This window comes from Sciurus vulgaris (genome assembly GCF_902686455.1).
Source record: "Sciurus vulgaris genome assembly, chromosome: 2".
Classification (NCBI taxonomy): Eukaryota; Metazoa; Chordata; class Mammalia; order Rodentia; family Sciuridae; genus Sciurus; species Sciurus vulgaris.
In genome coordinates, this window is record NC_136462.1 from 90,272,670 (window position 1) to 90,289,216 (window position 16,547).

Sequence of the window (16,547 nt, forward strand, 5' to 3'; positions counted from 1 at the left end):
AGGCTCAGTCCCCCAACCCCTTTCCCACCTTCTTCTCTCAAGTTATAGATTCCCACCCCCCAGACATGGCTATCTCTAAATAAAATACAAAATAGGGCTAGGGATATGGTTCAGTGGTTGAGTGTCCCTGAGTTTAATCCCTGGTACCCAACCCTCCAAAAAAAAAGGAAAAAAAAAAAAAAAAGTGGTCAATTTAAAAAAATAAATAACAGTACTTAGGAACAGCAAAATTAGGGAAAGCAGTATGCAAATGGAAAATATTTTCAATACTGCTGTAGTTAGCTAAAACGGAAACTACATTATGTAGCTTTAATACAAATTGTAGCACACTTCCTCAAGATTTTCAGATCAGTTTACACCTGCTGATTTACTCAAGCCAGCAGCTTTACTTAGAGTCATATCTCTGTGTCACTGATGGAGTCCTGAGGCCCTCTGGACCCCACAGATAGTCTCTTGTTGCCCTAATTGCTCCTGAAGTATGGGTCATGGAAACTACTGTGAAGATGGAGTAGAAATTTCAGGGGCTCTGCATTTACTAGACATCTTATATTGGGCAAATCAATTAAACTCTTTGAGTCTGTTTTCTCATCTATAAGTTGGAGTTAATGATCCTTGCCCTACCTCACAGACTTGTTTTGAAGATCACTTCAAATGAGATAATTTATGTGAAAGCACTCATATAAATGTGAGGTATTATCTTGAATGGTAATGAGTAGCTTACAGCTTACAAACACAAATGAATCATTCCTTTTGATTTAACAGGCAGCCAACTAACTTCAAAACTCCAGAGTTTTGGCCAGACAACATTAGATAGAGGTGACTTTACCATCAGAGAGAGGTCAGGCCCTAGGTAAAGGAATGATTGCATTTATTTATTTATTTATTTGTTTACCTATCTATCTATTTATTTATTTATTTTGGTACCACGGGTTGAACCTAGGAGAGCTTTACCACTGAACCACGTCCCCAGTCCTTCAAAAATGCATTTTTAAGCACCTGACTTCACCAAATACCTGCCAAGATTGAGTGAGCTACCTACCCCTTCCTTCAAAGGGTTTCAAATGAAGAGCAAGGCTGCTAAAGATAGAAAGAAAGACACATGTACGCTGGAAAACATATCAAACTGGGCTCTAGTCCAGGCCTGACACTTACTCACGGAATGGTCTTAGACATGTTTTACAACCTCTCTGGACTAATGAAAACAGTAAATGGCCACAATGATCCCTTCTAAATCTGCTATAATGTATTCTTCTCTTTTCTAAGGTCTTGCACAAAAATGCCTCCTCAGGAAGGCCTTCCCTGATCTTGCAATCATCTGAATCGTGTCTTCTTTATTCCTACAACATTTTTATTGTACACTTTTACTGAACCTCTTTCATTCTACCTCAGAGTTCACTGTTTACTACACTGTGTGAACTGCCAGAAGTGGCATCTTATTCAGCACTCAAATCCCACCATGTCCAAAAAGAACCTTGTCTAGCTGGGCACAGTGGTGTACACCTGTATTCCCAGCGGCTTGGGAGACTGAAGCAAGAGATCACAAGTTCAAGGCCAGTTTTAGCACATTAATGAAGCCCTAATCAACTTGGTGAAACCCTGTCCTAAAAAAATAAGAAGGACTAGGGATGTAGCTCAAGGGTAAAGCTCCCCTGAGTTCAATCCCCAGTAGCAAAAAAAAAAAAGAACCTGTCCATAGTGATGGACTCCATCAATTTGTTGATTTGAACAAAATAGTGAACTCTAGGGCCATCAATATTGTTCCACCTCCTTTAAACCCTGACCCCTGCCCCAATCAAGAATCACTGGTGTGTTATGAGGTGAATTAGCACTGATCTGTCAGGAATAGAATGAGTAAGAAGGGTAGAGGGCAACCTTGGATACGAATTGAGGGTTTATATTTGACTTCAAAACTAAAAGGACAAACTGGGTGCAGGCCTGTAATCCCAGCTACTCAGGAGGCTAAGACAGAAGGATCACAAGTTCAAGGCCAGTCTCAGTAACTTAGCAAGATGTTGTCTCAAAATAAAAAATAAAAAAGACTGGAGATATAGCTCAGTGTTAAAGCACCCCTGGGTTCAATTCCCAGTAAAGTGACAAACAAACCAACCTGCAATGATGACAATGAAAACAGCAAGAGTTACCCTACAGTGTACCTCACGCTGTGCCAGATACCATGCAAAGTACATGGATCAAGTTTTCACAATGAGAAAATGTAATCATTCTCATTTTGCAGATGGGGAATACAAGGCACAGAAAAGTTAAATATTTGCTCAGGGTCACCAACTAAATAAATCATAGTCAGTAGTGAGGCAGTCTGACTCCAAAGTTCACTTTCTTAACTACAACTGATAATTAGTACGAAAGTGATTATAAAGGTACAATTCTCAGCCTTGCTGTGTTCCTCCATATTATGATTTCCAACTATTTTCAACACACTGTAGACATGACGAGTAACAGTTCTTGGTCTCACTTAAGAGTAGTTATAAAAACTGTTACTTTCTACACCAAGTTCCTCTCTAAGAAATAACCTTCTGATTTAGGAATTTCTAGGAGACTTACCACTGTTAACATCCACATTTCAAAATGATAGCACCTAGGAGGAAGGGACAGAAAAGTTGGAAACAGAGCACAGGTGAAAACTCTACAGTTATTCTACATTTGTATCCCCAGCACAAGGCACACTGTGGCATTCAGTAGGCCCTTGATAAAAATGTTTATGGGCTAGGGGTGTAGCACCATGGAAGACTGCATGCTTTGTATAAATAAGGTCCTGGGTTCGACCCTCAGCACCACACACCAAAAAAATGTTTTTGATAGGAAATATTTCCACCCTCCTCTAAAGCACACAGGGAAAAAGGAAAAGGAAATGAAAAAGAACTAGGGAGAACAGGGTCCAGTTTGACTACATGTAGGTTCAGGGTGTAGCTCTCTTGGGCAGGACACTGGGCACACAAAATGCTGCTATCAAGAGTCAGGGCTGGTAGAAGCACACAGTATAATCCTTCTGAAAGATTGTATTTTGAATCAAAAGCTTGTAAATATATTTACTTTTGGTCTAGTAATTTCACTTTGTCATAAAATACTGCTGCCTAAGAAAATAATAATGAATATTAATTCAATCATTCAACAAGGATTTGTTGTGCGTCTGTCAAGGGCTAGAGACCTAGCAATAAACAAAAAAGATGAAGCCCCTTTCTTCACAGATTTTTTACCTTCTAAAGGGGAGAACAATAGTAGGTAAATGGGTATGTAATATAATATACAGTAATGAGATCTATTACTCAGAAACACATAGCAAAATAGGCAGTCAGGAAGTTAATTTAAATAATGGATCATGGAAAGTCTCTCTACATGAAAAGTCTCTCTAGAAATCTGAATAAGGCCAGGCAAGATGGTGTATACCTGTAATCCCAGTGGCTCAGGAAGCTGAGACAGGAGGATTGCATGTTCAAAGACAGCCTCAGCAAAAGCAAGGCACTAAGCAACTCAGTGAGACCCTGTTTCTAAATAAAATACAAAATAGGGTTGGGGATGTGGTTCAGTGGTTAAGTGCCCCTGAGTTCAATTCCTAGTACCCTGCCCCCACCAAAACAAACAAAAAAAGATTTTAAAAAATTAAAATTTAAAAAAAATGTATATATGTATATTTACACACATACATTTAAACATACAAGTGTGTGTGTATATATGCATAAGGACTGAGGATGTAGCTAGGTGTAAAGTGTGCCTGGGTTCAATCCCCAATAACAAAAAATTAAAATAAAAAATAATTTTAAAAGGCATAAAAAGTCTTAAAAAGAAAGAATTCTGGGCTACAGTTGTAGCTGAGTGGTAGAGTGCTTTCCTAGCATGTATGAGGTACTAGGTTTGATCCTCTGCACCACATATAAATAAAATAAAGGTATTGTGCCCATCTACAACTAAAAAAAAAAAAGGAAAATTCTGATACGTTACAACATGGTTGAACCTTGAAAATACTATATTAAGTGAAATAAGCCAGATATGAAAGAACAAATATACGATTCCACATATAAGTGGTACATGGAATAGTCAAATTCATAGAAAGTAGAGGAGTATTTACAGGGAGAGGGGAGGAGGGGGGAATGGGGAGTTATGTTTACTTGGTACAGAGGTACAGTTTGAAATGATGGTGAAATGATGGAAAAGTTCTGGAGATAGATGGTAATGACAGTTGCAACACAATATAAATATACTTATTGCCACTGAAAATCCTACTCAAAAAGGATTTAAATGACAAATTTTATGTTATATATGTATGTTTGCCACAAATTAAAAATAATAATAAATAACAGCAGGGTGCAGTGGTACACTCCTGTAACCCCAGTAACTCCAGAGGCTGAGAAAAGAGAACTACAAGTTCAAGGCCAGTCTTATCAATTTAATAAGATGCTGTCTCAAAAAAAAAAAAAAAATTAATTAAAAGGACTAGGGATGTAGCTCAGTGGTAGAGGGCCCCTCAGTTCAATCTCCAGTACAAACAAACAAACAAAACAAAACAAACCAGAAGAACTAATATAATGTACCTGAGGCACAATAAGTAAAGGGGAAAATGGTAGGGAATGTGCACGTCAGGCAAAGAAGTCCTCATGTCAAGGAAAACACTTCAGATTTCATTCTAAGACCAATGAGAAGCCACTAGGGAGGTGGGACCAGAGGTGACAAAATCTGCTCACCATTTTAAAGAGTCACTTTGGCTTCTGTGTATACAGGATCAAGGGACAAGACCAGAATTAGGAAAAGGGTTAGAAATTCACGGCAGTCACCCTCAAAATTCCTGAGATTACTTCAGAATCTCCCTAGAGGATTTGCCAATGGCATTAATTTACAACCTATTCTTCATCTTAGCAAGCCTTGGTGCCCTGAACTGTGAGCATATGAGAACTCAGTGTTCAATGCTACAGGTTCTGGCAGGAGCCTGATCCTCTCCCCAGGAATTCTTCCACCCCAAACCTAGGTCCTCCACTCAAGGCTTTTCTATAAGAAAACAACACCTGCCTGCTCCATGGCTGGATGGGGGATGTAGGGAATTATTGATTCTCTAAACTCATATGAATGGTGGTGTTCAGCCCATTTCTGGGCCTCCCAGGTTTGTATTGATAGGAGGGGAAAAAGTTTGCAGGAGGACTAGCTCTGCGTACAGAAAGGTAGAATTGAACTTGTCTCTACTTTAACTAGAATGAGCAAATTATTCTGTAAAGGGCCAGAGAGTAAAAGTTTAGAGTGATATATATGTTCTTTTTCACACATTGAGTAAATGGGCATTACATGGAACATTTGACCCCAAACCATAGGTTGCCCTACTCCTCCCTGAGAGAGACAGTGACTATCCTAGGTCTCCTGATTTTCCAGTGAAGTAAATGCAGGATTTCTGTAGTTGCTCTTTCATTCATTCAACAAATATTTATTGAAAGCTCTACTATGTGCCAGTCACCAAGTAAGGAGCTCTCAGAAGTTAATGGATCAGATCTGCTCCACAGAGGTAGTAGCACAAAGGGGGTAAGTCAGGAAACAAATAATCATAGAGCTCAATGCATAACTGCAAACAAATACAAATGCTGGAAAGAAGACAAGCCAGCTGGGTTGGGGATATAGCTCAGTTGGTAGAGTGCTGGGTTCAATCCCCAGCACCGCAAAAAAAAAAAGGATAAGTAAAAACAACCCAGATTAACAGAAGGAAAGTTCTTGGCAGAGGGGAAAACACGTACAAAAGAGTAAGAAATTCTATTTTATTAAAAGGACAGCAGGGGAAAAAAATTAAAAGTTCTGCCATCCATCCCTTTCACCTACTATCCTGGGCACTTTATACCCACGCACTCCTTCCCTTTCGTCCTTTGTGTGTGTGTGTGTGTGTGTGTGTGTGTGTGTGTGACCCCTCCCCACAATTTAGAAAATAAAAAGCATAGTTCAATAGCGGAGCTAGGGATGTAACTCAGTGGAAGAGCATTTACATGTGAAAGGCTCTGGATTGGATCCCTAGTACTGCAAAAAAAAAAATTAAAAAAGGGGGGGTGGTTTAAGGGAGTACAAAAATCATTTCATTTTCTGTGAGAATAGATTGGACAGGCCCAATAGACTAGGATTTTTTTTTAAAAAAGTCAAATAGACAATTTAAAAAAAGAAAAAAAAAATGAATGAATCAGAGCCAGGACAGTGGCATATCCAGTAATCCTAGGGACATAGGAGGCTGAGACAGGAAGATTCCAAGTTTGAGGCCAGCCTCAGCAACTTAGCAAGACTCTCAGCAATTTAGCAAGACCCTGTCTCAAAAAAAAAAAAAAGGACTGGGATGTGGCTCACTGGTAAAGCATGCCTGGGTTCAATACTCAGTATCCAAAAAAAAAAGAGAGAGAGAGAGAGAATGGCTCAGGATTCAGGTTCCTAGTTTGCTCATTGCAGCAATACTAACAATAGCCAAGACCTAGAATCAACCAAAGTGTCCACTGACAGATGAATGGATAAAGAAATTGTATTATGTATATACAATGGAGTTCTACTCAGGCATAGATAAGAATGAAATTATGGCATTTGCTGGTAAATGGATGGAAATGAAGAATAATATACCAAGTGAAATAAGCTAAACTCAGAAACTCAAAGGTCAAATGTTTTCTCATATGTGGAAGCTAGAGTGAAATAAAGAAAGGGGGAAGGAAGGATAGGATATTATGAAGACAAAGGGAAGATCCGTAATGTAGAAAGAGATCAAGAGGCAGAGTGGAAGGATGGGAAAAAAGAGGCAAAGCAGAATGAATATATAAATACATATATAAATATACCACAGGGAATTTCACCTTTATATATAAGTAAAAACCAATGGAATTTAAATAGACAAGTGAAAGGAGAGGCAGGAGAAAATGGGGGAGGGAGGAAAAGTAGGAGATCATGAACTGAAATCAAATTCCATGCATGTATGAGTTTGTTAGGATGAACATAACTACTATGTATAACACTCTAATAAATTTTTAAAAATATATACATATATATGCACACAATGAAATATTATCCAAACTTAAAAGGAAATTCTGTCACTTGAGACAACATTGATGAAACCAAACACTGAAATACTGCATGATCTCACTTACATATGGATTCTGGGCATGGGGGCTGGGGTTGTGGCTCAGTGATAGAGTGCTTGCCTAGCGCGCGTGAGGCACTGGGTTCAATACTCAGACCCACATAAAAATAAATAAATAAAGGTATTGTGTCCATCTACAACTAAAAATATTTTTTAAAAAACCCTGGGCATGGTGGCATTACCAGGGTGTCACTAAGTTGCTGATCTGGCGCCTCACTTACCATCTGCCTAAGCCTCCCAAGTTGCTGGGACTGCAGGCATGTGCCAACATGCCAGACACCTAATAGCAGCTCCTTCACCCACCCCCATTCACGTCCATTCTACACACAAATGTTGATTTTTTTTTTTTTTTTTTCTGTGCTGGAGATAGAAACCAGGGCCTCTCACGATAGGCAAGGGCTCTACCTCTAAGCTATACCCAGGCCCTGGGTTCAATCCCCAGCACCACCGAGAAAAAAAAAAAGAAAGAAAGAAAGAAAGAATTAAAATCCAATTATGTTTAAAGTCCAATTATGTCACCTCTGATTGATATATATCTCCTGGCCTTCCAATTGCCTTTCTCAGGAGTTCTAAACTTCAGGGTTCCATGCTTCAGACTCCACACGGGATAGCTTTTGGGTAAAATGTCCCAAAATTATTACTCATTATTAATAAAATGCTAATTAAATAACTTACAAGTTATTTAAGTAAAGCACTTAGTGTCCAGTACATAGTACTACATAAATGTTCAGCAGCAGCAGCAGCAGTAGTAGTAGTAATAGTAGTGGTGGTGATAGTAGTATTTTGATATTGAGGACTGAACCCAGGGGCACTCTACCATTGAGCTACATTCCAGTCCCCAGCCCTCCTGCCTTTTTTTAAAACAGGGTCTTGCTGAGTGCCTGGGCCTCATACTTATCCTCCTACCTCAGCCTTCCCAGTAGCTGGGATTACAGGTCAGCCACCATACCCAGCTATGTGTTCCCTGAGCTTTTTTTCTTATACCGGGATTGATCCCAGGTGTGCTTAACCACTGAGCCACATCCCCTAGACTTTTGTTTTTTATTTTTGGGACAAGGTCTCACTAATTTGCATAGGGCCTCAGTAATTGCTGAGGCTGTCTTTGAACTTTCTATCCTCCTGCCTCAGCCTTTCGAGTTGCTGGGATTACAGGCCTGCACCTCCCTGCCTGGCATGTTCAACATTATTAATACTGAAATATTAGCCTTATGAGAGAGATGTAGTAGATGCTTTTGGTGCTTTATGTATATTCCTATGGCCACTTCTGATTTCAGCTGCAGGGGACATTCTGTGCAGATTAACAGCATCTATTCTCAAATACCCTCCTGGGTCTCCCTGATTTCTGCCCCAGAGCTCCGTCTTCTAGAAAGCTCACTCAGACCTTAAGCAGAACGGCTCAGAAGTACAGGGGCATTGGGGCATTGGTGGGTATTAATTTTCATCCCATGAATTATCATCCTCCCCTATATTGTTCCAACTACCACCATGATCCTCATGATCCTGGGGGAAATAACAGAAACTTAAGTCCAGCCTGATCGGCATCTCACCATCCGCCATCGCTTTTTTTTTTTTTTTTAAACGTACTGAGGATTGAATCCAAGGGTGCTTTACCACTTAGCTACATCTTCAGTCCCTTTTATTTTATTTTGAGACAGAGTCTCACTAAATAGCTGAGGCTGGCCTCGAACTTGCGATTTTCCTGCCTCAGCCTCTCCAGTCGCTGGAAAGAGGTGCGTGCCACCGAACCCGTCGTCCCCACCCATCACGTTGATCCACACCTAGACAGGAGGAACTCCGGGCCACTTGCTTTACCCTTCCGATTCTCTCGCTTTTGGCCTACTATCATGTGCTGAGAATGGTAAGACTGAAATGAAACAGCCAGCGGGTCAGGGCAGAAGCTGAATCCGCGACTAAGGCTGCGGAGGCGCAGAGAGGAGGCCAGCTTTCCCCCACAGACTCATCCAGGACTCTCCCAAACAGGGCCTCTCCTAAAGAGCCCCCTGTACTCCCCTTACTCGTTAGACCATCAAATTGTTCAGGAAAGTGTGGGAGCCCCCCTTCTGAGGCCGCTGGGCCTCCCTTCGCTCTCGCTCAAGGCCCGGTCGAACCTGAAGAAAAGGTGCCCGTCCCGGCCAAGGCGCCAGGACAGTAGGGGCTGCCAGTTCGCTCAGAATCAGCCTTCCTCACCACCATCCTCACCTCTTTGTCCGCCGCCTTCTCCTCAATGCCCAGCAACGCGTACAAGTCCATCTGTAAGAGTTCCTTGGTCACCGCCATGGTTCCAGACTTGACGGTACTCGTACTACAACTCCCAGGAGCCCAAGCGTGCGTGGGGACTGCGGGCTCCTATCAGACCCAGTGGCGCTTAGCCCCCTGGGAATCTTCGTGTTCCGGTCAGGCTTGACTAACTCGGAGGGACCGCGCAGCCATAAATGAACTACGGCTCCCGGCAGCCCCTGCTGGCGGCTCTGCCGCGCTCTGGCGTGGGCGGAGAGTCCGGATTCCCCCAGCCCAAGGCCGCAGCAGGACAGTGCAAGTGGGCGTGTAGAGCAGGGCGTGGGCGAGGATCCTAGGGGCTCAGACCTGGAGGGCTTGACTTCAGTCCAGCTGATTCTGCAGCGCCGGAAGCCACGATGGAGAGTAGGTGCTATGGCTGCGCTGTCAAGTTCACCCTCTTCAAGAAGGAGGCGAGTCTTCTCCCGAGGGCTGAAGGGTTAGGGAGGACGCGAAGGCAAGGGAAAAGCATGAGACTTACGGTTCAAAGATTCGGTGTTATGGGTTCTTTCCAGGGCTCCCTCGCTTTCGAGGTCGATGCGAGGGTCCAGTGAGGTGCCGGAGGTGAGAATACCCTAAAGCTTGTTAACGTCATTTTTGGAAACTTACGCTTTCCTGTAGCCTTAATGTAGCGTTCAACTGTTTCCTTCCCACTGTGTTCCTCCCCCGCGCGGTTTTAATACTTTCGGACGGTTGTCCTGCCCTTTACTTTCTCTGCTGTGAAACCTTCCCCATACAGCAGCCTGACCTTATCCGGGTCTCTTGAGTTACATGCCCACACTTCTATCGTCCCCAGGGCACCATGGCAAAGGCTTTCTTGTCCTCAACGTAGACCTACCAGGTTATCATGGTAAAATGCTGATTTTCTGTGCCTGACCCAGATGGAGTAACTTAATGGCATGTCAGGAGGCAGAACATTTTAGAATCCTGGATTTTGGAGTCCCTGTTCAAATTTGAGCTCTGCTATTTTATCACAGGGTGACCTTGGTTTGGGCAAATTGTGTAACTTTGGTTAAGTACTGAGCTTAGTGCCTGGCACACAGTATGTGCTTAATAAATGGAGGCTATTGTTATCATCCCATCCTGAGCCAAACCTCCCTCTATCTATTCCAGAGCAGAGAAGATGAGCCCTGTGTTATTTGATTCTCCTTTGTTAAAGAGTCGGTGACGTGAAGCACTGGGTTTGCTTTCTACACCGCTCCCAATGGCAGGGAATTGAAAATTGTTGAAAGCATGGGAATTCCATATGAAGCTTTGTTTGATTTGAATAAGAGACTGGAAACCAAGGAATTGTTTCACCCTCTGTCCTAGTCTTAGGCCCTAGGGACCCCAATCCTTTTCCTCCTCCTAGCATCTGGTCACAACTTCACTGTGCTCTCTGTATACTTAGAGCACCAGGGAGGAGCTTATAGGGGTAGATGAGAGGTGGATCTTCCTACTTCATATTTCTTGTAGTATGGCTGTAAGAATTGTGGCCGGGCCTTCTGTTCCGGCTGCCTTAACTTCAGTGCAGTGGTGCCTCGGACTGGCAATACCCAACAGAAAGTCTGCAAGCAGTGTCACGAGGTCCTGACCAGGTAAGAAATCAGCCTGGACAAGGCCCCACCAACCACAGCAGGGAGCATCTGGCCAGCCCTTGCAACCTTGTGCTCTATAGCCAGAGGTCAGGAAGTGTTTGGGGTGGGGGTGGGGACACTGACTGGGCTGTAGGACTTCTGACACCAGATTTCTTCTCTACAGAGGGTCTCCTGTCAATGCCTCCAAGTGGTCACCACCTCAGAACTATAAGAAGTAAGTACTAAAGAAAAAAATACAAATGCGGACAGGGAAAAGATAAGCGAGCCATGGGTAGGACTCTTCTCCCAGTCTCTAGTTCAAATAAGTACAGTGTCAGGAGAATCCCCACTTCACAGGCGTCTGCATATGCTTTTGGGCTCAGGAAGTAGCTTCTCCCCAGAAAGGGCACTTGGCAGATCGTGTCCTTTCAGCCAGACCCTGTAGTCAGTCAGTGGAGCTGGGCTGCAGGGTGACATGAGCAAGAGCCATAGAAAATTGCCCACTGCAGGACTCCATAGGTGCCCTGAAATAATTTGAATGGGAAACAGCGAATGGGTACCTTCAGTCCTCACTTTTGCCTTCAAGCACCTCTATCTCTTATCCTGTTAGACGTGTGGCAGCCTTGGAAACCAAGCAGAAGCCCAGCACTTCCAGAAACCAGGCACTGACTCAACAAGACCAAGTCCTTGCTGAGCGCCTAGCACGACTCCGTCAGGAGAACAAGCCGAGTGAGTGGAGGCAGGCAGGGTGGCCAAAAGGACACAGTCTGGAACTTCTGAGATAGGGGTTCCTCTGGCCCTTACCTGGTTCCCCCCATGCCAATTGCAGAGTCAATACCCTCACAGGCAGAAATAGAGGCACGGCTGGCTGCATTGAAGGATGAACCCCAGGGTTCCATCCCTTCTGTCCAAGAGATGGAGACTCGCCTTGCTGCCCTGCAGGGCAGAGTTCTGCCTTCTCAGACCCATAGGCTGGTGAGTGCTATGGCTTGGGAGGGAAGGGATTCCTAGGGAAAGGATCCAGAAGAAGCTCAGATACATGTATGGTCATATACTTTGCAGGAGTTGGTAAAGCTTCCCACCCCTACCTCCTGAGCCTCAGGCCTGCTGCCAGGCCAAGGAACAAGTGACAAGCAGCAAGATTGAGTGGGTCAGAAAAGAGTGGACACAGTCCTGTTGGGGACTGCCAGACCTACTTGATTATGTGGTCCTTTGCCTGGTCTTTGAGAACTCCTCAGCATCCACCCCTGACCCAGGCTACTTCTAGGCTTTATGTGGCTTTTACTTTATTCCCACTCTCCACTGAGGTTCCTTCCTCTGGGCAGGAATATCTGACAGCAGACACCAGGACACAGGCTCAGCAGACACAAGATCTGCTAACACAACTGGCAGCTGAGGTGGCTATTGCTGAGAGCTGGGAACAAGGAAGCACAGGTAACCCCTCCATTTGGCTCCTCCAGGGACATGCCCCATCTTCTCCCCCACATGGGGGAGGCTCTGCTATCCACCCTCTGGGGAGATGACTATAAATCAAAGAATGATCAACATTGTAAGAGCTATCATTTATTGAGTGCTTACTCCAAAGGGAGCTAGTGTAGGCCTAGTTAGGTGGTAAGTGCATGGGCTTTAGAATCAGACTGTGATCACCAGTTCTACCACATACTAATTGTGTGACCCTGGGCAAGGTACGTGACCTAAATCTCATTCTTGTCACATTAAAATGGAGGTATATATGGTAAAAACCTACCTCACAGGGAAGTCATGAGGAGCAAATGAGATGATCCATTAATTTTGGGGGCCATGCCTGGTTCATAGTAAGTGCTCATTTAGAGTAGTGAGTGTTCTCTATGATGATGATGGTAATAAGAAGGAATAAGAGGCTATTTAAAATTAAATGTAATTTAAAAGTTCATTTGCTTAGCGGTACCAGCCATTTTTCAAGTGTTCAATACCCACATAAGCTCATGGTTACTATCGTACAGGATAGATATAGAACATAATATAGATGGTTTCCATCATCATAGGAAATTCTGTTGGACAGTATTTTTTGAAGGCTTCAGAGCAGTGGTTCTCAACCACAGATGATTTTACCTTCCAGGGTACTTTTGGAAATGTCTAAAGACTTTTGGTTGTCACAACTCAGGAGATGCTATTGGCATCTGGTGGGTAGAAGTCTAGAATGCTATAAGCCACATCCTACAATACATAGGTTAGCCCCTCTACCACAACAAAGAATTATTCAATCCAATGTGTCAATTGAATTATGATTGAGAAACCTTGTTTTTCACAATCTCATTGTATATTCTCAATAATGTCGAGGTATGAACTATAATCGTCCTTATTTATACATAAGGAAACTCAGGCATGGTGAGCTTTAAGGAACTTGACCAAGGTCACATAGCTCTTAAGTGGCAGGGATGGGCCTTGAACCCAAAGCTATCTGGTTTGAAACCTCTTGCTCTGAAACTCTAGGCTAAAGGTGATCATGTCAGAGCCACACCCACTCTGGTAAAGTTCTTTCTACCCCGTGATATACAAGACCTTAGCTGCAGTCATGCCTTCTTCGTGCTGCTCCCAGGCAAGTCTTAATCCCAGCCCTGAAAGGCAGAAATTGACTGAACCTTGGCCTCCTCATATCCTAATCCTTTAGGGCAGTGATTCTAAAGCCATGGGATATCCAGCCCATATCAGGGGAGTGGGGATGGATGTGGTTGAAAAAACATGTCTAAGATTGCTAATTTTTAACATGTGAAAATTGGAGGAAATGCTAATCTTATTTGTAATATAAACCACAGGTACTAGGGCTGAGCACAAAGCTAATAATGTATACTTAACAAAATAGTTGAGAAATGGGCTCAGTGGCTTATGAGGGTGAGATCTTGGAATGCCTCTGCTTCCCTGACTGCATTACTTCTTCCAGCTGCCTCTCTCCAGAATGACCTCAACCAGGGTGGCACAGGGAGCCAGCACACTAATTCCCAGGGGCAGGCCAGCTGGTCCCTGGAAGAGGAGAAGGCCAGACTGCTAGCGGAGGCAGCCATAGAGCTACGGGAGGAGAACACAAGGCAGGAGCGGATCCTGGCCCTTGCCAAGAGACTGGCTGTGCTGCGTGGACAAGACCCTGACAAAGGTAGAGGTTGGAGTCAGCTGTTCACTCACGTCTGTTGGTCAGGGCCTCCCTCCCGCACTCAGGCCAAGCTCTCCCTGCCAGGACTGAGTCAGGTGTTAGAGGTCCCTGTGCCCAGATATCTGTTGAGCCCTGCCCAGTGCCATGAGGAATAAACTGGGCAAAGCAGTAGATGAGGAATCAGTGGCAGCCATCAGGAGGCAGAGGGACCTTCAGTTCTTTCAGGTGCTGAGGCTTCTTTTCCTACCCTGTTCCTCAAGGCTGCTTCAGTATTGGTCCAACCTTGTGGAGGTGAGGGAGGGAGGGACAAGTTCTGATCAGGGTAGCTAATGAGCCTCAGCTCTGGAACAAACCCCTAGGAAACAAATCAGTTCCAGAGGAGGACAGATTTCAGGTGAAATCTCTCACCCCTACTCCTCATTTCCATCTCTCCCTCATTTAAGTGACCCTCCAGGACCTCCGCCTCCCAGACAGTGATGATGATGAGGATGAGGAGACAGCCATCCAGAGAGTCATGCAGCAGGTGGGCCTGGCTTACCCATCCAGCCACCCCTGTCCTGTTTTTGCCTCATTGCTGCCTGGCCCCATTCACCTGACCTCCATTCTGGGGTAGTCATTCTGCAGCTACTGTTCAATTTGGGGTCCCTCTGTCCTTGTGACCCACATCTGCCCCCTGGTCCTTTGAGATGGGGAATCAGCAACCATAGGCAAGAGGTAAAGGAAGAAGAGTTGAGAAGTTAAGGCTATAGCACAGAAATACTGGGAAATGGCCCTGGAACTGGGAGTGGTACCTTTTCACCTTGTTCACAGCTCACTGAAGAAGCTGCCCTGGATGAGGCAAGTGGCTTTAACATCCCTGTGGAGCCAGCTTCCCGACCCCAGGCCCCACCCTGCAGGACAGAGCCTAGGGTGAGAAAAGCCCCAAATACATCCCCATTCTGCCCACAGCCTTCCTCCTGCCTGGCTGATTGCTCCTATCATGTATCTTACTTCCTGCATTCCTCTCTAATCCCTGAAGGCTCAGGTCATGGCTCCCAGGCCAGAGGCTAAGGAAGAGGAACTTCCCTGGTGCTGCATCTGCAATGAGGATGCCACCCTGCGCTGTGCCGGCTGTGATGGAGACCTGTACTGTGCCCAGTGCTTCCGGTGGGTGCAGGTAGAATGTTCTGTGGAAGAGCTTGAGGGTTGCCTGCAATCCCTGACCTGTATCCCTTTGCTCCACAGGGAGGGCCATGATGCCTTTGAGCTTAAAGAACACCAGACATCAGCCTACCATCCCCCATATGCTGGCCAAGAGCACTGAGGAAAACCTGGTCCTCCTGGAAAGGTGGTCCTATAGGCAGCCTGCAAGCTGGCAATGATGCCCTCAGGGCATCAGTGAGACAGCGGATCAGGCTCTACCGATGATGGATATTCCCCTTCCTGAGCCTCAGTGACCCCTGGAAAGGGGAAAGATTCTGTTTGAAACAACAAGTGAAAGATCCAAAGGGAAAAAGTAGGGACCCTCCTCCAAGAATCCTGGACTGGAAGTGAGAGGCATGATGTTCTAGAAAGACCAAACTGAACCTAAGGGTGAGTCCTGTAGCCTGGCCAGGGCCTATTCCCCTACCTGGCATGTAGTCGATCTAATAAAGTATATTTATTCATTGGGCTCAGCATCTACCCATATCTCTCTTTCTAGCAGTGCTGGGGATTGAACCCAGGTCCTTGCTCATGCTAAGCATATGCTTTACCACTGAGCTACCCCACTCCCAGCATCTCTTATCTCTAGAACCTGGTTGACCCTAAGCCCAGACCCTGTGAGAGGTGGCACAAGCAGAGTAGGCGACGAGAACAGTTCTGTAGAAGGAAAGAAAAAAAATTGAGCTACCCTGTAAGCTTCTTCCAGCAGGAACAGTCCCACCCATCCTGGTGGCCTCATATGAAGTAAGCATGAAAATTCATTCAGCCAAACTGTGCTTCCTGCTCTAGGCAGAACTATCAGACCCCTTCATATTGAATTTCTCAGCCTCTCTTAGTAATCAAACAGTGCATGGAGGAATGATGCATACATACCCTGCTTCCTGCCTTACTCACAAAGGACCCCACCTCCCAGAACTCCTGTCCCAATCTGCCTGCCATTCACCCAGTATCTGTTTTCTAACAACTTCCCCTCTCAGCCTATAGCCTTTATGCTCTGCATAGCCTCTGCTCTTTCTCTTCCTGCCCTTAACTAGAATCAACTCAAGAAAGAGACCCTCACCTGAGGCCTTCCCCATCAGCTGTGAGTGGAAGAAAGATGAGCTTTCTCTGATACCTCCAGATCCAGCTAAGTGTTTCCTGTTATCTCTTTGGATTCAAGATTAATCTTTGACATTTGAGCTCTCTTGTAAGGCCAGGATGCTATGTGTCTTAGCCAGTTGCCCTCAGCTTGCCCTCCAGTCTTTATTAGATTGTGATCTTACCAAAGGAAAGCTGTTGACCTTCATCTTTGAATTTTCAATACCTGTTTGGATGA

At 44.6% G+C, this 16,547-nt stretch overlaps 2 protein-coding genes across 3 annotated transcripts in view; one reads left to right on the plus strand and one right to left on the minus strand.

Moving 5' to 3' along the window:
* DNAJC17 (DnaJ heat shock protein family (Hsp40) member C17) overlaps window positions 1-9,441 on the minus strand; it is a 32,309-nt gene extending 22,868 nt beyond the window's left edge. Inside the window, exon 1 of the mRNA XM_079129027.1 lies at window positions 9,293-9,441. Within this exon, the coding sequence (XP_078985153.1) occupies window positions 9,293-9,370 (78 nt within the window). The 5' untranslated portion in view covers window positions 9,371-9,441. The remainder of the gene's footprint in view (window positions 1-9,292) is intronic.
* Window positions 9,442-9,492: 51 nt separating this feature from the next.
* ZFYVE19 (zinc finger FYVE-type containing 19) lies at window positions 9,493-16,389 on the plus strand. 2 transcript variants are annotated; one of them, XR_013762138.1, is made up of 12 exons: window positions 9,493-9,780; window positions 10,823-10,944; window positions 11,108-11,158; window positions 11,534-11,652; window positions 11,753-11,898; window positions 12,249-12,357; window positions 13,844-14,053; window positions 14,494-14,573; window positions 14,861-14,959; window positions 15,069-15,196; window positions 15,275-15,622; window positions 16,267-16,389. XR_013762138.1 is itself a non-coding variant. In XM_079129022.1 (11 exons), exons 1-11 carry the CDS (start codon window positions 9,727-9,729, stop codon window positions 15,351-15,353), a joined length of 1,197 nt encoding a protein of 398 aa, XP_078985148.1. In that variant the 5' UTR covers window positions 9,493-9,726; the 3' UTR covers window positions 15,354-15,701. The 2 variants fall into 2 exon arrangements, 1 of the variants encoding a protein (XP_078985148.1); XM_079129022.1 differs by lacking the exon at window positions 16,267-16,389 and having other exon boundaries at window positions 15,275-15,701.
* The last annotated feature ends 158 nt before the right edge of the window (window positions 16,390-16,547 follow it).

What these genes read in the sequence shown, in the direction of transcription:
- ZFYVE19 (XM_079129022.1), top strand. Translation starts at nt 9,727, where the DNA reads ATGGAGAGTAGGTGCTATGGCTGCGCTGTCAAGTTCACCCTCTTCAAG. An exon ending in TCCAGAGAGTCATGCAGCAG is followed by an intron (nt 14,574 to 14,860) that starts GTGGGCCTGGCT and finishes CCTTGTTCACAG; the next exon opens with CTCACTGAAGAAGCTGCCCT. An exon ending in TACTGTGCCCAGTGCTTCCG is followed by an intron (nt 15,197 to 15,274) that starts GTGGGTGCAGGT and finishes TTTGCTCCACAG; the next exon opens with GGAGGGCCATGATGCCTTTG.